At 39.1% G+C, this 25222-nt stretch overlaps 1 protein-coding gene across 3 annotated transcripts; it reads right to left on the bottom strand.

The window, feature by feature from the left end:
• Positions 1-1090: 1090 nt before the first annotated feature.
• On the bottom strand, positions 1091-25221 carry FBXO15 (F-box protein 15). 3 transcript variants are annotated; one of them, XM_068671361.1, is made up of 10 exons: positions 25057-25221; positions 22525-22644; positions 20597-20701; positions 17115-17357; positions 16626-16721; positions 14659-14788; positions 12317-12399; positions 11232-11377; positions 5077-5201; positions 1091-1681 (listed from the first exon to the last, which is right to left on the bottom strand). In XM_068671361.1, exons 1-10 carry the CDS (start codon positions 25182-25184, stop codon positions 1412-1414), a joined length of 1446 nt encoding a protein of 481 aa, XP_068527462.1. In that variant the 5' UTR covers positions 25185-25221; the 3' UTR covers positions 1091-1411. The 3 variants fall into 3 exon arrangements, with proteins under 3 accessions (XP_068527462.1, XP_068527463.1, XP_068527461.1); XM_068671362.1 differs by having other exon boundaries at positions 16626-16835; positions 22525-22658; positions 25057-25220; XM_068671360.1 differs by having other exon boundaries at positions 16626-16835; positions 25057-25220.
• Position 25222: the final 1 nt, after the last annotated feature.

Below are 25222 nucleotides of genomic sequence, written 5' to 3'. Positions count from 1 at the left end.
AGAGTTGCTCTGGTGGGTTTACGTGGCAAGGTTTTGGTAGCAGGGGGCCATAGGGGTGGCTTCCGTGAGAAGAATCTAGAAGCTGCCCCACGTTAGATAAGGGCTCCACTGCTGGCCAGAGCCAAGCCAAGAAACGATGTCGCTTGTTCCTCTGTGAGAGCATATTGAAGAAAGGAGAAAAAAAAAATAACAAAAACAGCTGCTTCACAGGGAGAAAGAGAGGAGAAGCAGCCCTGCAGCCGCCCAAGGTGGGTGCAGCAGGAGGGCAGGAGGTGCTCCAGGCAGGCAGCAGCAGTTCCCCTGCGGGCTGTGCAGGGAGAGGCCCCCGGTGGAGCAGGCTGTCCCCCTGCAGCCCATGGGTCCCCCACGGAGCAGATCTCCACGCTGCAGCCCCCCCGTGGGTGGAGGAGCCCCCGGTGGAGCAGGTGGATGTGGCCTGGAGGAGGCTGCGGCCCATGGAGAGCCCCCGCAGGAGCAGGCCCCGGGCCGCAGCTGCAGCCCGTGGAGAGGAGCCCCCGCAGGAGCAGGGGGTCTGGGGGGAGCTGCCGCCCAACCATGGACCCCGTGGGACGGAGCCGTGTGGGAGCAGTGCTTGAGGAGCTGCTGCCTGTGGGCAGCCCATGTGGGATCAGCTGGGGAAGGACGGCATCCCGTGGGAGAGACCTCACGTAGAGCAGGGGCAGAGAGTGACCGTGAAGGATCTGCAGAGAAAAAGTATTAGGGACTGACCACAGCCTGCATTCCCACCTCCCCTATACCACTCAGGGGGAGGAGGTGGAAGAGGGTGGATGGGAGGAAGGTGTTTGCAGTTTGCTTTTAGTTACTCACTGCTCTAGTCTGCTAGTGATAGGGAATAAATTATATTAATCTCCCTATGTTGAGTCTGTTTTGCCCATGAGGGTAACATATGAGCGATCTCCCTGACCTGATCTAAACCCGTGAGCTTTTTTTCATCATATTTTCTCACCCTGTTCTGGTGAAGAAGGGGAGTAAGAGAACAGTTGTGGCGGAGCTTAGGTAGCCATCAGTGGGAAACCACCACACAGACAGAAACATGAATGCTCTCACAAAAGCTTCTTCACAGTATGGCTCTCACAAGAAGAAATTTATTAACCATATTAAAATGTGCCAATAAAATCATTACTAAAAATAATTTCAATATGTTCAGTACCAGGAACAGACTAACCATGTGATGTTCAACAGAGAAAAAATAAATAAATATATTAATTTATATCAACATCTCACTTCAATTTCATCTATGCCAATTAAAAAAATGCAATTGCATTTTTACTGAAAAACTGAAAGATACAAAACTTGCAGGAACACTATTTACTCATTCGCATCAAATCTTAAACATGAAAAAAATAATTTTTTTCTTTGTTAATACGAGGAAATTAACACCCCAATTACATCAGTAGTTTGTTCCATACCAGTTATTAACCTTTTCAGTGCTTACGTAAATCACCAGACTGACTATGAAATACTCTTTGGTTTCTTCCAGCCATACCAACTCAACACAGACTTTGCCCTCTGCATCTGCATAGTCTGTGGTATAGACACAACCCATGTAGTCGTAAAGGCTGGACGCCTTGGAAGACAGTTCCATGCAGACTGGGGCACTGAAACACCAGAAGGGCTTTCGAGTTTCATCCAAGAGGGTAACATCCATCACATAACAGTCCTAAAACACAAACAGAGGAGATTATTTTCCTATGCCATGGCACAGTAAGCAGTTCTGTTCCTGACTTCAGGGAGAAACACTAAAGGTTCAATACACAGCAAATTTTGGTATGAAGGCTGAAAATTCAAAATATAATTGACAGTGTTCTACTGACTACTGCAAAGCAACAGGTACTTAGAGGTTTCTTACAGAAATCAAAAGTGCATCCCACAGGCATTAAAAACTGCCTTGCCAAATAGAAAGTTGCACTGCCAGCCTAAATCAGACATTTTTTCTTGCAGATTTTTTAAGCCTTTAAAATCTGTGTTTCAAAATAATTAGTTACCTTCCCATTCAAATAATAATAGTTCTTTCAATATGAGAAACTTGAGTTTAAACCAAGGTACTAAACTCCTGTGAATGCAGCAATGTACAAGGTACTAAACTCCTGTGAATGCAGAATGAACAAAAAAACATTCAAAGAGACAAGCCCTAAAGCAGCCAAAAAAAATGCAATTACTCTTATACACCAGCTATAAATGAAAGGACACTCTCTGAATGGCTGCAAGCATCAGCTCCCAAAAAGGTATTATTATTACATTATCTTCTCCTCCAAATAATTCTTCCTGTTTAAAAAAAACCTTGCAAATAAACATTTTCAACACTATACAACTACATTGCTTTCTAAGGCTAAAATCAGGATGGCAATTCTTGGCCACTTACAAAGTGAAGTTTTCACATATATGCCTTAAAAGCATACAGGCTGTATATCACTGCTAATAGCAGTTATTACCTATTCTCACCTGTTCTGAATCAATAGTCAATCAGACAATCTTAATTATATTATATATATATATATATATATACACATGTATATGCATTACTTCCAGAAGTATAATTTGTTCCAAAATTAAACAACGCAACATCACCCGTTCTATGCCAAGAAATAAATTTGGAATGCTTTACTTTGGAGTATTATATAGCTGTGTTTCTGTAGCTTTAACGGTTAGTTCACTACTACTGAAGTTTAATCAAACAATACCAAGCAGATGGCAAAACCTTAAGAAGTGACATGACCTATAAAATTTTCCTAAGCTTGTTATTATAGACTATGCTGCAAATATACAGTTCAAACCAAATCTGATGATCATTTAATAATTTATATGACCTATAAATATACTTGAAACAAAGTAGTCTTAAGTGAATTCTATGGAAAAATTTGTACTGTAAAGGATCCATCGCCCTACTGAGATGGTGTTGCCTGTGTTCTAGTCACTGCCGGTGGGCAAAGTCCTTGTTCCTAACTGTGTAAAATTGCGTGGGTCTCTTACACAGTGGGTCCATGTTTACAATAGTTACTGAGTTCAAGAGGCTCAGAAGATACAGTGTCTTCTGGGGATATCCTTTAGAGATGGGACTCGGTAGGTCAGGTTGATGGTTGGACCTCATTATCTTGAAGGTCTTTTCCACTTAGATGGTTCTGTAATTCTATGATTCTAACAGCTACTATTTTTTGGTCTGATATCTTGCATTTCAAAGGCCAATTGTGAAAAGTAAAGCAGGGTGGCCCTAAGCATTTGGTGGATCTTTTTTTCCTCCATACATTCCAAAGTATCGGTACTTCAATTTTCATAAAATACCCAGAAGTGCCAGACAAAGTGTTTTTTTCCTGGAAGTACCAGAGAAAATTCAAATAAATTCAAAATAGTGTCATATTCTGCTTCTGTCACTGATTTTATTTGGCCTTCACGTGTTTTAAGAGTTATAGAGATTTATGTCAAAAGCTAAATTGAATTCTACCCACAGCTGTGTTGAAATGTGCAAGCACTCACCATAAAACAAGGGGTTTAACAAAGATTGATATGATTTATTTTTTTTCCTAAAAGCAAATATTCAGTAGAACTTATGCTGCAAACACGTAGGACAGAACTAAACTAGACTACAGGCTTAGCTCTCTGTTTCCTCTGACAGTTAATTTCCCAGACTGTTATATGATACTTACGATTATTTTTGTGGAAGAAAAAAAAATAATCCTGCCAAGCAGCTGTAAATCACTTGATTTCCTGATATCTGCCCAGCACAGCAACAAGAGTTCCTACCTCTCATCATACACTTTTCAGGCAAATGAAGCACACTGTATGCCAAGATCCCACTAACTTTACATAGGCATTACATAGGCACACAAATTACACAAAACATAGGCATTAAAGAAAGATGGCAAACAATTACTTTTAAAAGCATTTTCTTGTTAGCTTGAATTCCTTCTACTTGCCAACATACAACAGTCTTAACATACACAGAGAAAGGATTTGCTGTTCTTTGAAAACAAACACCTACCTCAAAACCGCCTGGTACAAACTGAGAGGGGAAAAATGCAAGTGAATTAGCTTGTCAACAAGGAATGTGAAGAAAAAAATGCTATGAGTAATTAGAGAGGGAAAACTGAATGGAAACTAATTCAAGCTCAACAGCAGTTGATGCTCCCAACAGATACACGTAGGTTACTAAGTTTTAATGATAAATTTTATATTTTTTGTTGCACAGGACAGCTGGTTGACACTGTAAACTACAAAACAAGTATGTTAATGCCTATGAGCAAAATATTATCAGACAGTATTTCATTTCGCCCTAATGCAGGATTAGAAGGGGGATAATTTTCTTAATTGTTTTACTCTTTTCAAGTAATGCCAAAATCAACTGTTGAACAAAATCTTATTATTTTTTTCAGTAGTGCTTAAATTACTTGTATTAGTATTTTTGGTACTTCTGAAATATCCATGCAGCTGAAGTACATTCAAAAATATGTGCCTTCACTGTTGCAAGATCTACAGAACTACTCTTAATCTTCTTAGAAATCATTCTTTAGGAATTTTATAAAGGAGAACAAGTAAGAAGTCCTCTATAACACAAACTTTTAACCCAGGCAACCCCATGTATGAGACAATAGCTAGGTTCAGTCTCTGCCTGTGCCCACTGCCATTTTAATATTCTTCAACAGTTTCTAACTTCCATCACGCACACACACTACAACAGAACTGAACAGTATTTCTCTTGGGGGTCAAGGTGTATTGCCTGCAAGGAAAAAAGAAAAGGCACATCTGCAGTACATTTTTTGTCCAGTGCTTCCAAGCAATGCTAGTCAAACAACATTTTCGGCAAGTCGAAAGCACTGCAGTCATCATCCTACATGCACAATGGTCTATCATGCAACAAATCCTCCAGAACAGAAAGAATTGAACTATTTTTCTCAATATTCACATGATTTTTACAATACTTAAATTCCTTTTTATTTTTTTTTCTAGGAGACATACCTTCCACAAATAAAAATATTTTAAAAAGTAGCATATTCAGGATGCTTAAACATCATTCTGTTTTGAGATGAACATTTCCAGAAACAAAAAGTATTTCTGACTGACCTTTACATTGCCTTTGAAGGCATCTGTTTCCCAGCATAAGCCAACTGTCCCAATAAGAGGCACGTGCTTCGTATTATCCTTTAAGCTTACAACTGTGAGCCTTAAATATCCATTTTCAATGTCACCTGAAAATATTAATAATATATAACGTTATACATCTGCAAATCAAGCCCAGTCAAATACACTATTTATATTCTCTCTCTTCTTCTCTCCTTACTTGCCACCTGCTCACCTGTAAGGAACTCTGACATACACCAACAGCTAGCTATCCAGCACATTACGGAGAACTTAAGTCACAATTTGGGGCTTTGATTTTGTGATCCTCAGTAGAAGTAGCAGCTAAAATAATTCTGATTTCCGCATAAAAATCTGAAGGCCACCAAAGGCCTTACACAAGGATGCAAGGACTACATTCCGTATTTAATACTTCAGCCACATGCCACAAGTGCCTCCATTGCTGCCTGCCCCCAAAAAGTCAAACTCAACGTATAAAACATGAAATAAATGCTGAAATACCTTCTTCCTACCTCTCCCTCTCCCCGCCCCCCCCGCTTTATTTTTTAATTTTTCTGCTCTGTCTGGTTCTTCAAATAACCCTACAAAACGGGAAACAAGGACAACAATCAGCCCTTCCTGGAAAGCATACTGGGTCATTTAAACTGACAAGCACTAAACCCTGATTTGAATCAAGTTTTTAAATTATGATTTATTTTTAAAGCTTCCTTTCTCTTCTTTCACAGAATTATTAAAATCACTTTATTATTATTAAACATAACTATTTCTTTGCTATGTCCTCCTCTCCTCCCAGAGAGAGACTGCCTTTTTAGCTTTTTTTTCCTTTTTTCTCCTGCTATTGGAAGAAAATTAAACAGGCAATCCAAAGGTCTGCTTATAGTTTGGGTTATATCAAAACAAGCAAGATCTCTGATCACAAAAAATGCACCCCATTATGACAGAATAAAGTTTCTTAACAGGGCTTCCCTTCAACAATCTTATTTGAACATGAGATACTAACTCTCTTCAAATAAAGAAGGAAGGCACTAGAGACCCGAAAGGGGAAAAAATATGGGAGGTAGGGGGGTCAGGGAACAGAACCAAAAACTAGAAAGTAGCTAATAAAAAAAGAGAGAAGTTGTTTGCCCATGGTTCTCCATCAATAAAGCCCAGTAGCAGCAAGAGGCTGAAGACAGAAGCAACATCAAGAAGGCAAAAAGCCTTTGCCTGGTGGCTGCTGTAAGCAGACTGCTAGAGGCAAAGTGACAGAAGAAGACTGAGCCCATAGTTTACCACAAAAGCCAGAAATGTCTCTGAATTGGCACTGTGGGACCAAGCAACACCCATGAGACACCTGACCACAGATCAATGCTGGAAAGATATCAGTCAAGTAGGGAGTCCAAAGAACAATGTGAACAACGTGTGGAGAAAGCTGCTCAACACATGAGAGGATGCAGAAGCAGCGGATCGCTCAGTACAGACACCGTCTAGAACAGGAGTGTGAATGCAGTTGAACCATCTTGACTATGACCAGAATGTATTTGGTATGGTTGAAGGAAAACCACGGAATCGTTGAGGTTAGAAGGGACCTCTGGAAGTCATCTTGTACAACCCCCCTGCACCGTTGAAAAGAGCCTGGCCACATCCTCTTTGCACCCCTTCGGGTGCTTATGAAAATCGATAGCATCTCCCTGGAGCCTTTTCTCCCACTGTCTGAACAGTCCCATCTCTCTCAGCCTTTCCCCATACTGGAGATGCTCCAGTCCCATCATTATCTGTGTCAGACACTCTCTAGTAGCTCCATGGCTCTCTTGTACTGAGGAGCCCAGAACTGGCCACAGCACTCCAGGTGCGGCCTCACCAGCAGAAGGGGAGGAAAGAACAAGCAGAATTCACTTCCAGGATCCAGCTCAATGGGCAAAAAAGAGGTGTTAAGTATGGGTGATGCCTACCCATATGGTTCAGTTCCAAACTTCAGTAAATCAAATCCAATGACAAGATTTCATTCAAAATGAATATTCAAGCTTTACAAAGAGAACGTTAAGAGCCTGAACTTGAAGATGAGCTTTTACACAAGAGATTTTAAATGACATCAGGCAACAAGCATTTTTTTCCAAAGAGCTATGCAGCTTTCTGCAATTCAGATTTGAATGGCTGCAGCTATTCTTCTCACTTACTCAAAACAAATGAAAGTTTTAATGGAATAAGGAAAGATTGAAAAAAAAAAAGAAAAAAAAAACACTAATAAATTAATGTAGTCCAGCACAACAGTGTTATTGCACAATATTAGTAACACGAACTACTGTACTGCTAGATGGGCCACATGGCTAAGATGCACGTTGGAAATTGCCTGTTGCAAATACTTCTCAACTCCAAGCCAGAACAGAAAGAAGCAATGCAGAACAGCAGTCAGACAGCTAGTCACACATGGGTTAGTTAACCCAATCTTTATAACTGTTTATTACTTTATATATAAATATAAAAGCTAGTCCTGGTATGCATAAGAAAGAAAACATACTACTAGAAGCTAGCAAGAATCAAAGTGCTAATTACTTGCATGTCCCCTTCCTCATCCCAGTCAGATAAGAAAGAAAATGAAATTAAAAGACAAATCAAGCTCTATTAAACATGGATGAGGCAAATCAGACAGGTTTCCCTTCAATCTGATCTGTAATTTGTTTCATTGGTACCCTTATAATATTTACAGTTCAGAGTTTATGTAAGACAGGTAGAGCACTAAATTGGCCCTTCAGTCAACACAGCTTAAAGGGAACAGGTACTTCCAAATAAAGGGAATACCAATATAGAGAACATACAACATGTAGTCAAACCTCAGGGAAAGAAATAATAACCCAAGTGTTCACAGGCACTTATTTTTGCTAAAAGCATGCGAGTTTGATTTGCTAACCAAGCCTTGTTGTGAGTTATGATTGGACTGTTATTTTCACAGGTCAGGCTGTGCTTAATGCTAATTCTGGTGGTAACAACAAGCCTTACCATGCTGAAATGGTCATTTAAATTTGCAAATTAATCTTCAAGGTCGAGCAAAAACATTCCAAACACAGGATGGGATATTTTGCAAACTAATCTTACAAGTGCTCCAAACACACAAAGATCACCCCCTTACATTTGTTTTGCAAGCACAGCAGAAGTGAAATCGAACAGGAATAACACTGAGAAGCCAAAGCTTAAAGTACCATATTGCTACAAAGCTATACTTAAACAGATGAAGAACTAGGTAAATACATTGCAAGGATGCTTATTAAAAACCTATTCCTGATTTCTGGATGACTTATATGAAAAGCTTGTCACAGCTTCCTGAAAACAAGAAAAGTTTTCTAATACATTCAATTTGAAAGCTTTTAGCATATTCACCCTACAGTATCTGTCAACAAGACCATATTAGCAATTCAGTTTAAATGGAAGGAAGCATAAAATAAAATGCTAACAAACAGCCAAAACAGGGTGCCAAAACAGCCAGCTACTGCAGTGCAAGTATTAAGAACAAAAAAAGATCTGAAGTCATACACAGTCCATCCACTTGGTTCAATGAAGTGTGATATAACTTTTTTAATTTAATGCTTGGAATCTTGCAGAAAGAATTGAAAACAGAGCAGGAAGAATGAACACAGCAGTAATGGGCACTAATGAAAAGCAGACAAAACTAAAACTGAACTTGAACAAATAAATCAGTAGCTCTCTGGAATAACAAATGGGCTTTCCCTGGTAACCTAGAAGTGTCTGTAGCTTTAGAATGTAAACAAATAAATAAGTAAAACCTCAGTATAATAACTCACAGTTGATCTGTGTCTTAGACTGTGAAAACTGCCATTGGCACGTCATATTCATAATTTAAAATAACTGTGGATTGGCTAGAGAATTTTAAGAAACAGCAAGACTTCTCACTATGTGAGAAACCTCCACGTTCCAGAGTCATCCGACAGAATGAGACAAGGAGTGTCATTAGACGGAGCCTAAAAGCAAAGTGCAAACCATCAAATACAAGAAGATGGTTATTAATGTACAAGTATATGGAGGAAAAAAAGACAACAGATGAGCTTGTTGCCTGCAGAACCATGGCTTCAGCTGGCTGATGTCCTCTGAGAGCAGAATGCAATGCCTGCTTCACAGAGTTAAAGGACACAAAATCAAAACAGCCCAGAAAAAAATACTGATCATAAAACAGATTTTCTAGCTATCAAAGTGAGATGGCATCACAACCTCAGGTCCTGGACATTTGCTACAAAAAGCAAAAGATCTTGCCTAAAGATCTGCTTAATCTTTAACAGAAGTAACTCCTAAGTGGGGAAAATAAAATAAACTGACACCAACAAAGCAGGTGTCTCACATCTTGCTCTCTTGTGCAGCTGTACTGCTAGGAGCCTAAAATTTTCATTTTTATAGAACAAAATGTAGCATTCACCTCAAAAAAAAAAAAAAAAAAGAAAAGAAAAAAAAAACAACGAAAAGAAAAGAAAAAAAAAAAACAACAAAGAAAGAAACAAACAAAAATCCACCCACACCCCCTGGCCAGTTTACAGAAGAAATTATTCTCTTTCTGAGGGCATAAAGAGGACTACTGTAATAACAACGTCTCAGGAGAGATTTCTGTTGCTTCATGGCTTGAAATTCACTGAAGTTTTATCCTTATAAGTGTTCCCGTATTTCAAGCTTGGAGCTTCAGGGAATCTGAAAACATGCATGTTTCAAATCCAAAGGACTACAATGCTGCATACCAGCCTACGGTCCCAATGACAGTTCTATTTGTTACAGCACTGCGACGCAGTCAAGCCTGGTAGCAGTGCCCTCTACTGTCTTCTTTAAAAGCAGTATTTTCTGAAAACGGAAGGCTCATTTGTACTGTTATTAGAAGAACGGTGGGAAGCAATAATTAATTTACAATGTTTCATTTTTTAAGATCTAAGAGTCGTGAAAAATATTTATGCTTGAGTAAGTAATTATTTTCTGTATTCTGTATCAGTACTTTCACTATCTGGGATATAGGACCAGATTTGATGGGACCTACTATTTAAAAAAAAAAAAAATCACTGAAAAACTGAATCTTATGCAATAAACAAGCAAGATTTATGTTTTCTACAGTTTCGCCATTCACGTAGTCATCATTGGGGCACTCAGTTGTTCAGCAGGCATATTATATCATTAAAGCTCAGCTTTAACAAGCTACAGTATTTACGTGTGAGCACACATAAAGACTTTGCATTAATTGCCACCAAGAAAAACGCATCCCGAGCCAGCTTTGCAGAATTTGTTGGCATAGCTGTATCTGCATAAGCTACAGGATGAAGAAATAAGCAGAAAGCTCTCTGTCATCACATGAAGCTCTGCTGCGAATGTAAGACGCCAGCAGAAGAGATCTTTGCTGATAAAGCTTATTCAGGATTGTAACAGCTACCCCAGGAGGACTTTTATTCTTAGAGCAATAGTTGTACCCTGGGACTCTGCTGATCGTAAGACAGCTGTAGAGTAGCTGCAGGCAGGGCTGTGTTAAAGTCAAGTCAAAGAAAGATCATCCATATTTTTGGCAAAACCCTAGTGAATTATTAAGTTGGGTTGTGCATGAACAATAGGGATGGCTAACAGTATCTTATTAAAACAAAGAAGAACTGAAAATTGTCAGAAAGGGCAGCCTTAAACTTGAACTAAATAAAAGCCTTAAATCTTAAAGTCCACACAATCTCCTACAAACATATTGAAATATTCAACCTGTCAATGTACCTCAAGTATACTTGAGAAAAATTCTACAAAAACATGACCAAGGAATGTATAAAGACACACTCACTTTCCCTTACAGTAAATAAGTAGGTACGAACACCTGCCTGCATGAAAAGCTGTGCTGCTGCATTATTACCTCAACACTGAACCAAACTAAAATACCCTTACAATTCGCAGATGTTATAGCTCAGGCCTGACATTATATTAATGTAATACTGGACAGACTTCGTACAGAGCAAGCTTACAACACCTCACCACACGCCATGCAGATATAAAGAAATAATGAAACAACAACAACAACAAAACATAGCTTACTCTAAAAATCCATTTCAATTTCTTCCCTTAGAAGAGAGAAACTGGTTCTGAGAGGGGAAGCATAGCAGCAGGGATCATTTTAAAAACAGGCATTACTGTTCTGTCAGCTCTACCTTTTCTGCAAAAGAGGCTCTTGAATGTTCCACACAGGTAAGTACAGCTTCCACTGTGCATATCAAGATGTAGGTCGTAGTCATGCAGTCCATATTCTGGGTCAATATCATCCAGTATAGGTTTGTTAGACGGAAGGGCATATTGACTTTAAGTAAAAACAAAACAAAACAAAACAAAACAAAAAAAACAACATGGAATTAAGAAACAGGGAATGACTTAAAAGAAAGAGATACAGTACATAATCCGCACTGAGAGGTTATAGGAGGGGGGAAAAAACATTACAAAATACAAATTTTCATCTTTGCTAATGCTTTTGAAAGTCAAACATTTCTAGTTCACCATACTTTTTTAACAGTTTACTAATAAGCTCCACAGTCTAGCCAAAGGCAGTAAATATGACAGTCAAATTTAAAAGGCAGATCTGTAAAACTCTAAAATATGGACTTGTTTAAACAAATTTAAAAAAATGCATCATCTTATCTACAAATCTAAAAGCCAACTAGCTATAGGCTTCTCTAGAACATCAGTTATTCAATAAGCTTGCCTGTACCTAGCCTAATAAACTACTGCACACAAATGATCAGAAGAGCCCAAAGCCCAGAGGCAACTGAGCAACAAAACTCATCCTTTTTGTTACTGAGACTGCATTAAGTCTTACCTTCTGTGTGAAAAGAGTCATACTAAGTTATAGGAGGAACATAAAACTACCACTAGCACATACAACTGAGCAGAAAGTTGAGTGGGTAGGATGAGAGGTAAATAAAACCCCCAAATCATTCTCTATAGCTAAAAAAAAAAAAACTTCCCATATTTTCAAACCATTTATGGTGTGTAAACACACACTATACACTGGAAAACAGATAGCATAACAATGCCTAATAGCATAATAATGGCAACATTTTAGTATAAAAATACTTCTACACCTTTGTATGTAGTTACCGTAACTTGTTAATATTGAACAAGAATGGTCAATTACTGCCTAAATACAAACCTCTTATCAGCAACCAATTTTCATTTTAAAACCCAAAGTTTTACTCAAAAGGTTATCTTTATTACCCACAGAGGAGGAAAAAAAACAACTTACACAGTAGCAGAACCCAAAGTGCTTCTCTCAAGAAGTTGATGATAATGAAGACTTGCCATAACAAAAGCAATTTCATTTTTTCCCTGAAAAGTTAATTAAAGTAGATGTATTTTCATCCAGAAATACTCTTTTTCACAAGGTCTTCCTGAGCATTAAAATTCATAGATAAATGCTGCTTATTACTCTGCTAGTTATTGTAATAATGGCAGGATGATTTAACACGTGGGCAAATACTCCTATAACTGCAACTCTTTTCATGGTAGTATATAATGTAGGTAAAAAATCACCACATTTCTGCATTCTGGGGAACAGCAGGGAAATGCCAAGGCAAAAGTTATCAGCAACAATCAATGAGTCTTACTTCTCCAGCTTCCACTTATCACCTCAAATGGGATAAATAAGAATAATCAAACAGACCTTACTCCCAGCTGCTAAATACCTGCGCAGAAACGTAAGGAATTATTTGCAAAGAGGGCTAACAGTGAGAAATACAGAGTTATTTAATAGAAATACTGAATTTCAAAGTAAAACCCTAGATGTCTTCACCAGATTATGTACTCCTGGGAAAAGGGTAAGACGTGCCTTCCATTGGTCTACATGGCTTAAAGAAAACTTCAAAGCTCATTGTGAGAAATAAACAGAGCCAAAGATATCTATTTACTTCAAGATCACAGAATGCTGATTTCAGCCCTTTTTTTTTTTAAAGAAAAATGCATTTATAAGTCCTACATTTGCGAACATGTAGACCAATGGTAAAAGTGTTCACTGCTGCCAGACTCCTGAAAAGCAGGTAACTATTGTTTCCATCTCTCTGGGTTACCCCCACTCCATATATTATTTTTAGCTACTCCCATACTTTTGTAATGCAATATTAATGCTATAAAAGATATGAAATAGGTTTATCACTCACAGCGTCTCTCAGCCTTTCTCCATCCAAATAACAGAAAGCCCACATAACCTGTCTGTGGTTGTCAAACCTGCCAGCATCAACCATTTCTGTTACATTGCTAAGCTCTGTGTAAAAACCAAGATGTCTGGCATTTATGATTATTACACCCATCTACAGTTAAAAGTGCCTAATGTTACTCTGCCCACATGGAGAGTAAGAGCAGCTGTTCAGAAAATTAAGCAGGAAAAATATACTAGAGCGAGACACTCGGTGGTTAACAATTTAGTGGAACTTTTGTCTGAACCATTTCCAGGCGCTGAAAGAGTTATTTTTCCAAGCACAGGAAGAGGTAACACACTAATAAAACGACAGGGACAGCAACACAGGGACACCAGTCTACTAAATAATCTCTGAATATCCAAAGGAAATGGTTGTTCAGTTATTGGAGCCCTTCAGGGACTGAGACAGTGAACAATAGGCTTGCACAGGTCAAGCAGGTCCAAGATTCCTAGGAAATGGCCACCTTTAAGTAAGGGTGAAGCATATATTCCTTCTGTGGTTTTAAACAATCCCTCTGGTAACTGTGTACATTTGAGGTAGCAAGAGTTTCCAGCTGAAAATAAGAACAGTTTCGAGAAACTTTCACAGGCTCCCTGAGACAAGTTTCTGGCCAGTGGCAAATAACATCATTAAACCGACCTCATTGCCATGGCTGGGGCAGCAAGAAAGGGCTGCCACCCCTGAATTCAACCCAGGAGCAGAAAGTTTGAGACAGTATCCAGCGCACAGATGCAGATTCCTTCAGAGCTGAATTCTGCTCTAGATGAACACTGCTCTCTAAAGATGCTCATCTCACCATACAGCTCACAGACTGACCCCTGAACACAGACACTTCAGTTAGGCACTTACTACCAAGAACTGAGTATCTCCCCAAGGGCACTATTTACAGCATTCCTTCTGCTGGCAGAGGATACGATTACCTGGTGATGTAGACTGAAGGAAGCAACTAGCTTCCACGTTGCTTTGTGGGAATTTATCACTTTGAGTTAAAGGGACAAGGCAAGGAGTGAGAATGGGGGGTAAGAAGCACCACCCTCCTCACACTGTTCTATTTAGAACGTCTTTGGGATATCAAGCTTTGACATGTGAAGACTGCAAACTAAATACAACTGAACACATAAATAAAATCATTACAGTATCTAATATGCTGATACATAACTGTTTTTTCACTTAGAGGATTTTTTGTTTGGGAAGTACAGATATGCTTGTGACATCTCTTTAAAATACAATAAATCATCAATTTGCTGGCCCTACCTGTATTTTCCTGCTTTTAATTTAGACAAGATCTTTTAAATCCAAAGAGAAAAGGAAGATGAAATGGGGGAGGGAGGGACAACAACAACAAAAAAAAATCAAGTCACAATAAAGTACAGGAATAAAAATGTTACTCTACCTTCCAAAGTCCTACTAAGAGTCCGGGATCCAGACTGAAGAGCTGGACAAGCTTATCGGCCCCAAGTGTTACATTACTTTCAGTCAGGTTAAAAAAATCATATTCAGCAATTAGGGAGCGTCGACGGGGTCTTTGAAAAGAACATACAGCATATAGCAACAAGTTCATGGCTCTTTCTTTATGTAAAAGTTGAGTTACATTTCATTTTTAATTCTGAAGTTCTGACTAACAGCACTTGAGGAAAACTATTTTCAAAGTACTCAGCATACACAGCAGTAAACTTTACTTCTAAACAAGAAGTAAACAGATCCGACTGGCAGGATCTCAGCAGCTAAGAGGAAGAGAAATAATGCCACCACAGGATTGCTTAATACACTACTTTAAAAATATATATAAAAAAAGATAGGATAAACAAATATGCTTGCCCATTTTTTCAATATATCCACAGAAATCTTTATCGTTTGGTTATAATAGTATGCTGGTACCAGATGGAGTCATGAAATATTTCAAAGTATGAAGCTAGCTACTTGGAAGGCAAATTTAAGTCCCCCCACAGAAGCAAAATTCCAAGGAAAGATCAAACTGCCTATCTAATAAATCATGACCTTCTAACAGAGGAAATTTTCTTTTGAGAAAATTAATTATAGATTTTTCATTGTAATTAAAGCAATTTTGCTCCTTAACAGCATTTTATTGAAGTTCATACTTTTGCAGGCATTCTTATTGGCTAATGAGGCGTAACAAGAAAGAAAGCAGAGTCTGTGTCACCTACTCAGAATGGGGAAAAAACTCTTTTTACAACTCTTTTTACAACTCTTCACAGACTTAAGCTCCTAATGGATTCAAAAACGTTCCTAGATTTCCCACTAGTTTCACTGCACACTGCCAGGAAGATAGAAACAGACAGCAACTTCCTTACATTGGCTGGAACTGTAGGATTTGCAGCAGGGAAGGGACACTAACCCCTTCTATCTTTAAGTCAATCAGGCTGCTGGCAAATACTTTCCCAAAATCTTTGCATGAGTTCCTTTAACATTCTGAGTACCATTCTAATAATATTTGGGAAATCATCATCTTTGTGCATACGCACAATCTCTAACAACCCATGATTCTGGAAATACACCAATTGACTGAAAGGCTTCTTTTACTACTTTCTGCATATGAATCATCATATTGGTAGAAACAAGTACATTCTTCAGATAATTTGACTGGTAGTCTTCTACCTTTCTCACCTTTTTTAGGCAAGTACTTTCCTTCTTCCTGAGGAACCCTGGCTTTGCGTTTTTCTTTTCTTTCTTTCTTTCCATTTTTTTTTTTTTGGAGGTGATCAACAAAACTCTTTTCACAGATCTACTGCTAGGAATATGTTTTTTTTTTATTATTATTATTATTTTGGTTTGTTGCCTGATTGGTTTGGTTGCTTTTCTTCTGAGATCTACTGTGTAAGAAGTGTGTAGCTGATACTGCATATACTAAAACCCCACATAAGACACAGACCTGGAAAATTCCTTTCCAGCAACCAGATAGATACTTCAGATACACATTTTAAATGTAGGCATCTTTTCTCATGAAATAACACCAGAAGAGTCTCATACACACTTAAGTTATAAAAATAACAGCCAAATCCTTCCTTTTCTATACTGAGCATTTCTAACAACTATCCTGCATTGTGTGTCTCTGCTTCAGATTTAGCTTCCCAAGGCAAGACCTGTTTACTAGTTTGTATGGCAGTAGCTTCTATTGGCATTAGCTGCATTAACCCATGAATTAACGTCACAGAGTACTGGATTATATCTATTCCTTGCTAAAAAGCTGTACCTGTGGACAAGCAGGACACAGGCTTTGGAAGATCTATCAGAGAGGCTTTCTCACAAAGAATTAACTTGTTAAGTCAAAACAAGTTTAGATAGCTCCTACAAACACTTTATCAAGCAATAATAAAAAAAAAATCTTATGTAAAAACTCACCCATTCTTGCTAGGAGCTTTGCTTTGGTCAAGAAGCAATGGAGTCACTCCAAGTAGTTTTAGGCTCAACAGGGTGTCTAAGCATGGCCAACTTGCGCTATACCAAAATATAGTAACAGATGTGTCCTTAAAAAACAGGTCTGCCTGCTCCATTACATGTTCCTTTCCATTTCTGTCCTTTAGAACAATCATCCAGCTCAAACCAGAAGCTCTGATATTCAGGAATAGAGAGGGAATGGAGGTGTTTAGAAAAAAATATTAATATTGTAAAAGATTCTCAAAATGACTATGCTTAAACTATGCTTCTAACAAGGTTTTTAAATTTCTATTAACTGTTACTTATTTAGGTCATTAGTCAGCTGTAGTTCTATCTTCACCTCATGATATGCAATTTATAGCTCTATTTCCCAGTCCCCCCAGCTATCCAAATGCATTAATGTTGTGTACATTGTTCTTGAGTAAACATCTTCGGTGACAAGCCATTGCTTACTTTATAGCTTTTTTGATTCTACTTGGAAGACCTGTATACAGATCTACAGGTTTAACAAGTTGCATTACTCTAGCTGTGACAGCAGCCATTTGTTTCAAGATGTATTCTTTCTTCCAGTATCCAGGCTTTCTATCCTGTATAGGAGCACAGCTCAAGGGACCAGTTTCTGTCTGCACAGACTTCACTTTCCAAATTGTCCGTTTTGGTGGAAAACAACCAGAATAGATTTTCAGCCAGATTCCACTGATAAAACATAATACAAAGGAAAATAACATAAATGTCAAGAGTTACTTAATTATAAGGACAAACCATCAAGTCACTTCAGCAATACATCTTATACGCAGCTCACAGATACCACTAAGCACAATGTTGTCAGAAAAATATAAAGTCCTAGTTTATCAGCAAACTGGGCTTAATCTAAATCTGAATTTATAGAGGACCAGAATGTGTAGCCTCCTAGGTACTAGTCAAGAAAATGCAAAGGGACAGCTTGTGCAGTTTTGCCTATGATGATCTTCAAACAGCTCATTTCAGGTCAGCTCCCCTGGTGCAAACCTGAAAGCTCAGGAAACAAAGATGCTAGATGTCAGCATGTCTCATGAGCTTACGAGGGTATCTCAGAGGACACAGACTCTGAACACATTTCTTCTTCTGAAGTATACATACCAAGTGAGATCCACTTGTGATTTTCTGTTCTACCAAAGCAAAAAAAAAAAAAAAAAAAGGAGGGGGTTAAATTACCCAATTAATTCTTACAATATGCCAGCAAGGTTGGTAAATATCACAATTACATACAAAGAAAATGTTTGGCTAGTGCTGTAGAAAGTAGGATCATCAGTGACAGGACCTGCGGGAACAGGGTTAAGCTGAGGCAGGGGAAATTTAGGCTTGACATCAGGAGGGGGTTCTTCACAGAGAGGGTGGTTGCACACTGGAACAGGCTCCCCAGGGAAGCGGTCACCGAGCCTGTCTGAATTTCAGAAGAGATTGGACTGTGCACTTAGTCACAGTCTGAACTTTTGGGTAGACCTGTGCGGTGTCAAGAATTGGACTTGATGATCCTTAAGGGCCCCTTCCAACTCAGGATATTCTATGATTCTATGATTTTATCTTGCGAACTTTCCACTCTTTTGTGCTTCTCAATAGCATACCAGATCACGTGTTTTTAAAAAAACTTTCCCTACATTTATGCTGCTACTTCCTTCACAGGCTCTCCCTTAGACTCACTGATTAAAAAAAAAAAAAAAAAAAAAGGTACAGATTTGAAAGAAAGCTATCAACAGGAAAAAAAGCAAAGGTAAGTCTTGTCTGTCTTCCTGAAAATGTAAAGTGCAGGATGAAGCTCAGAGACAACACAGACATACTGTGACTTGAATGAAAACTGATTACGCTTAAGCAGTTGCTTTCAAAAATTCCATCCCAAAATAACGATGCATCCTCATCATAGAAAATTAGCTTGTGAAACCAGTGTTTTAATAGCTCTTGCTCAACAAAAGCAACACCTCATGTCTCTCACACAGACCCAGACAAAAGAGGGTGGAGAAGGACAGTTAGAATCACTGATGTTTGACAGAGGTATCATTGTCATGCCAACCCCTTCTGCACTCTTTTGAAGAGTTCTGGATACAAAGATCAAAGAAACATCCAACAGGAACCACGGATTCATCTCTTTACTGTTAGGAAAAAAGTGGGGTCACATTTCTCTCCTAACCCACAATGATCTCTAGGACAGCACAGAGGTATTGAGTACAAGACATTAAAAGAATCCAAACAATAAAGTGCATTTAACGGTTTCCAATTAGATTTCTATTTCTGAAGTCACACAGTCAACAACACCACGCTAAAGGAAACCAACAGCAAAAGAAATCAAATTCTCAAGAGAAATTCCCTGCAATTTATCAGCAAGATTACCTTTACCAGTCCTCACTTATCCCCAGGCAAACTTACGTTAATGTGCTTTGTAATGCATTTCTTCTCCCTCCTTACAGCATTAACGCATTCAAGGACTAAATGCATCCATCCCACTACCTCCTGTCCAGGAAAACCATTCCAATTTCATCAGCTACTGAGAATAAGCCCCCACATGCCCATAACCAGACTTTGTTACTGATGCAGAAGTACTCAAAGTACCCAAAGACAAAGCACAGCATTAGGTATCACAGATGCACCATGCTGAAAGACTGACAGTCCTGTTGCATCAAGAGCTATTGAACCTGCTTGACAGTAAGTACCTCCAGGACAGCAGAACTATCCTCAGAAAGACACCCTGTCTACAAACAAGGCCAGATTTGTCACAGATATGTGCAGGGACTTCAATTAAAACTTCTGTTAATGATAATTCACCAAAAGATTCAGGGACTCAGGAAGGTCCATAGAAATCCAACAGGAAGAAGTGACCTGATCTTACAGAACCAGCCAGTCTCCTAGATAAAGGAAAGCATCTTCTTCTCGAATCACATTTTTGCCTACACAATAGTCTCTGTTGAGATTAAAAAATGGAAATGGTCATTGTTGAGGTGGAAACAGTTCCCCTTGATTGCTACAATGATTTTACCTTACTACCCCAAAGTTGAAAAAGCATATTAAGATACATAATTTTCATCAACTATCCCATTTTTACCTACATGCATGTTCTGACAGCTTAAAAAAAATCTGGATTATGAACTTTCCTTGAAATTCATCAGTCCTAAAGGTGACAAATTAACTAACTCACTGTTCCAATTTTAGCAAATAAGTGAGATACAGTTGCAGCGACTTACTATTTAGGAAGAGATTTTCTCATTTAAACAACACTAATGCAGCAGAATACTGGGAAAAAAAGAAAAAAAAACGATACCCAGGAATGCTAGTTACTTCACACAAACCAAGCTGTCTTGATCGTTTCACAAACCAATGGTGATACTGTCTCTTTTTGAGCTCTGCATAAACAATCACTTACAAGATGGTTGTCAATATTTACTTTTGCCCTTTTTGTTTTCATTTAGAAGTCACCAAAATCTGACAGAGATAAAACAGATAAAACCCATTAATCAATCACTTGACTATGTCAAATCCTCTGGAAAGAGAAAAAAAAATGATAAAGAGCTGAAGAAGTTGGACTTCAGAAGTTAGGAAAGCTGTAATTCCACAAAGCTACTGGCTACACACCTCTAAGGGCTGCCTGAATCAATGACCCAGCACAGGTGCACATGAATACAAACAGAAATATATGCAAATTTTATAACAACATAAATGCTAATAGCAACATTTCAAAGCACTGTATTTAGTTTTCGCCTCATAACTCCCATTAAAGTTAATAGGGCTTGCACAGCTAGAATTCTATGCAGCACATTGTACTGTGAGCTACGCAGTACATTTTCAGCAGAGTAATTGCCAGTAGGTACATGCACCAGTGCTCTGGCATCAGCAGAACTAAATTAGAAAGACTCGTAGCTCAGGTAAACTCAGCTGCTGTGCAAGAAAGACTAACGCGCTTCCCTTACTTGTCATTGGCCAGATGATAGAAGCGCTTGTTCACGCAAGAGACGCACAGCAGGGATACAGCATCCAGATAGGAAAATATCTTCATCAGCATTTCTGATGGCATGCTGGAAAACAAGAAATTCTGTTAGACTTACCTGCAAATTCCAGAATTGACAATGGCAAAGAATTTTAACTGAGCAAAAAGAAAAAGAGATTAAAACTATCAGTTTGAGTTCCCAGATCAAACCTCAACCTCAAGAGTTAATTCACAACGTTTGGGTTCTAATTTGTCTCTCTGATCTAAAACGTGCTTGAAACAATTCATCACAACCTACTCAAGTGGCACAGGACACTACATGAAAAGTTATGGGTCTGCATTTTCATTAAACTTCAACCCAGCCTGACATGAAACTACCTCATTCAACTCCAGCCTCTCGCTGCTTGTACCATGATTTCACCACGCAGTCCGTCAGCATTTCCCAGAACTGCGGATACTCACTCACCCCCTGACTGTGCTGTCAGCTCTCACGATGCATCAGCACTGAAATGTCCCAGTCAAAACAGTGGGATCATGCTATACCTCATCAAAATCTTCAAGCCACGCGTGCTCAGAGGTCTCACACAGCTCTAATTTATGTCAACAGAAAGATGTGAACTTCAAAATAAGAGTTGTGTGACACCTTAAAAACATTAATGCTTCTGTATGTTTCCCAGGCTGCCTGATGAACTGCAGGTGCCAGCCGCAAAATCCCACTTGTGATGTTTCTTTGCAGGCTAAGTAGAATTGCAACAGAGCCTTCAGAGAAGACACCATAATTTTTTGTATTAACTGACAAACCCTTTGAGTAGTACCTGGTAACAGCACAGAATTTAAAAAAGAATAAAAGTATTTTATACTCTAACTTTTTAGAGCATGGTAATATGATAAAATCAAAATCACCACTGAAAATACAAACTGCTGTGAAAGTCAACGCCTCAGCCATGCCTCTTTTTTCCAACAGTATTATTTAGGACACTTGCTGATTTATAATACTTTATTCCAGAACTATATAGATTTCAAGCACAGAATGATAATAATGTCAATACTCCAGGGTTTGTATTAAAACTCTGTAATTCAGTTGCACTATCAGAGAGGCAAGCATGCCAAAACTTGCATAGTTATTTACGTGAAAGGATTCAAACAGCGTAAGCCCCAAGCAGTTACTGCATTTATGCCACAGAAAATTTAGCAATGATCCCTTTAAAAGCTACAAATTGGTTAAAATAATATGCTTGATCTCAAATTCTCAGCAGTAGTTTTCACACCCACATTATTTTTCCTTTGAAGGAAACTTTTTTCTCATCTTTCACACAAACCTAACAACATAAGGGATGGCGCAGGCTATACAATGGGAAACAGAAAAATGACTAACACAGAAAGCTACAAATGTGTGAAACAAAGGAATTAATCTTCCCTACAAAATACTCTTAGGTGCTTTTTGTAGAAATGTAAAAGATGTTCAAAAAGAAAACAACTCATGACTGTTTTTTTAAAAAGTGCCCTTTCAATGTCAAACTGGGAGAGAAACATTCCCTCTGCAGCATGTTTGCAGCAGCCACTTCCCTCTCCCTTATCTCACTCCACCATTCTAAAACTACCTATAAAAACCAAGAATCATCAAGAGAAACATCAGGAGTTTAATTCCAAACTGGCTTTTCTTTACATAATACAATAAGAATTTTTATTTTTAAGGATCATCACATCCCATGACTTGCTGAAGGCTTCGTATGTCTTGGGTCCTGAGGTCAACTCAGGATCCCAAAGTAGGTCAGGAAAGGAAATCTCCTTTTCAACTCAGAACATCTGACAAGAAAACGTCCAATGCATTAACTTAATAACTGTACACAGTGAAAAAATTGCTTGTACTCTGCAAGGGCTCTTACACTCTTACATTGAAGACATACTCACCTCTCGATGCACATATTAGGTTTCGGTTTTATGGGAGATCTCCAATATAGACTTTTAGTTTTGGTATTTACAGTTTCAGAATATTCCCCAGGCCTGGCAGCAAAGCTCTTCGATGAACTTCTAGAAAGCAAAACCTGTTAGGAGTCACATTATAAAACGAAGAAATATGCATATCATGCGCATCTAGACACCACATCTCAGCTGAGACAGGATTGAGGGCACACATCACGTGATAACTCATTATCGGTTCACAAATTTGAACAATTATCACCTAAAATATCAGGCAAAATACCTAAAATACCTGACAGCAGGAAGATGTCAGACTTAAACTCACAGGTCTCTCTCCTGTGACATATCTCTGGCAGCAGTCAGAAGGGAGTGATGCTGCACCACCAGGTCAGTTGGAATCCGGTAAAGATCTAGCACACGGCTGCACCATGGCGGGCACCACGGTCAAGCTCCAGATAGACCCCCGCCATCAATCAGACTGCCTGTATAAATCTTCTGTTTTGCAATGTTACTCCAGAGGCATTTTTGAGCCATCCAATTTTGGTAAGCTATTAGAAGACACCAAACAGAGCAATACCTGGAAAGTCTCTCAAAAACGGCTGAAGAATTCCGTTGACTGTACAACAGACCCTCATTTGAAACGAGGCGCTACGCTCACTTCAGCCCTTCCCCTGCCAAAATACTAGCAGCTCGATGGGTAACTGCTAGTTCTACAGGAAAATATTTGGTTATCAAAGCTTTTATTGCTCATTTACACAATAACTTGGATACAAAATACTTTCTCTAAATAAAAAGTAACCTTGAATACTTCTAACACAAAGTCTTAGAATCCAATGGGCTGCACTTTTTCTCCATTTTTCTGATAGAAGGAACTATATTATCTCTCAAACGATATAAAGAACTTCAAAGCTGTAATCACAAACCCCATCTTCAAACCACACACATATATTCAGACGGAGTTCCCATCTTCATCAAATCCCTACACTTCATACCCACTGATACTCTGTGATTCCACACAGCAGCCACAACTCCCCACGTACTCTGTTAGTGCTCCACGGTTTGTAACGCCAGCTGGCCTCCTAACATCTGGTCAACCCTGCCATGGCTATCAGCAACCAATTAATGTTGGAGAAAAAAATAATAATTTTGAAGCAAATGGGCACCCCATATATTTAATGCATACTGTTCTTGATTTAGAATCTGTTTATGCTCAATGAAAAAAAAAATCTGAAAGAAAAATAAAAAAGAACAACTGTATCCTATGTTGTTGACTGTGCCATATAAAAAAATCCCTGAAGTTATCCTGGGAGCTGTTATAAACGCAACGCAAAGACATACACATTTCAGTTTGGATGCCAAAATGTAATAGACTAACAAAATTAACAGCAACAAAAAAGTAACCATATGTCAAATACACCCTGAAGGTCAAGGAAATGTTTTACTGATGGGTATTATTAACAAGCACATTTAGAAAATGAGATGAAGAACCAACTTGAATGAGTCCATAACAAATGGCATTTTTCAGAAACCATTAAAGGGATTTAGAAAAAAGTCCTGTTCAGCAACAGCAGAACTACCTCTATACCAACAAAGATGCTCTAGCTTGGAGGCACAACAACCTCAATTGCTATTTCATTACCTTTCAATTTGTAGGACTCAGTTTTGTACCAGTATTTTGACTTTCATACCCTGAGGTACTCGCAACGTGAACACGTTTTTGTGGTTGCTGCTGTTGTTGTTTTGGGTTAGGGTTTTTTGCGTGCTGGTCAGGGAACAAAACTATTTCAAAGAATGTCTAGGAAGCTGTAATTAATGACAGAACCTGTCTACTTCTCCAAATGTAGTGGTGTACCTGTGGATAAACACAAATGACAGCAATGTTTTGACATTACTTTATTCCTCAGCTATCGATTTCAAGGTCTTTTTAAAAGGTGGGTATAACCTATTTTGGTTACAGGTTAAAAAAAGTGGGGAGGAATGAAACAGCTGTTAAAATGATTATAGAAAAGGGTTGGTTGAAAAATCTCCTTTCTCAATTTTGCTTCTGAACTCGGTGCTTTGGATTTTCGGAAGCTGAGTGTGCACTGGAAGGACTGAGGAATCACACCTTCCCCAGAGAAGCCGTCCTATTCATTACAAAGGCCTATCTGCCTTGGACATGTAGACATTTGGCATTAAGATAATATGGCCCTTTTCTTGTCAGACTAGTGCAGATTACGCTACTCCTCTCAGCTCAAGCACCTAGCCCAGGTTTAAGCCGCACTCCTTGGGACAGCAAGCCCAGAAAGCTGCATGTTAAACCTTGGTTGTCTGCTGCACCCGGGAAGGGCTGTGCTGCACATCTCGGGCAGCATGTACCCACCGAGCCACCCCAAAAACCCCCTTCATGGCCGGGCAGGGCACAGCACCCAGGCCACGAGGGGCGAGCTCAGAGCTGAAAACGTGAGCCACGAGACTGGCGATGGGGAGCCATGGCAGCAAAGGGAGCACACCCTTTTGCCGGGCAGGCACACCACTAATTACCTGAGCCCTGCGGCGGCGGCAAGAGGGGCAAACACCCTCGGCGGCCCGAGCCCGGCGGCACCAAGAGGAGCCGCCGCCGCCATGCCGCGACCCCGCTGCTGCTGCGCCCTGCCGGGGGCGGCCGCCATGCCCGGCTCGGCCAGCTGAGGGCGGCCGCAGGGGCGGC

The sequence above is a fragment of the Anas acuta genome, chromosome 2 (assembly GCF_963932015.1).
Source record: "Anas acuta chromosome 2, bAnaAcu1.1, whole genome shotgun sequence".
In the NCBI taxonomy this organism is placed as follows: domain Eukaryota; kingdom Metazoa; phylum Chordata; class Aves; order Anseriformes; family Anatidae; genus Anas; species Anas acuta.
Note: the sequence above shows the minus strand (reverse complement) of the source record. Positions and strands in the feature narration are given on the sequence as shown.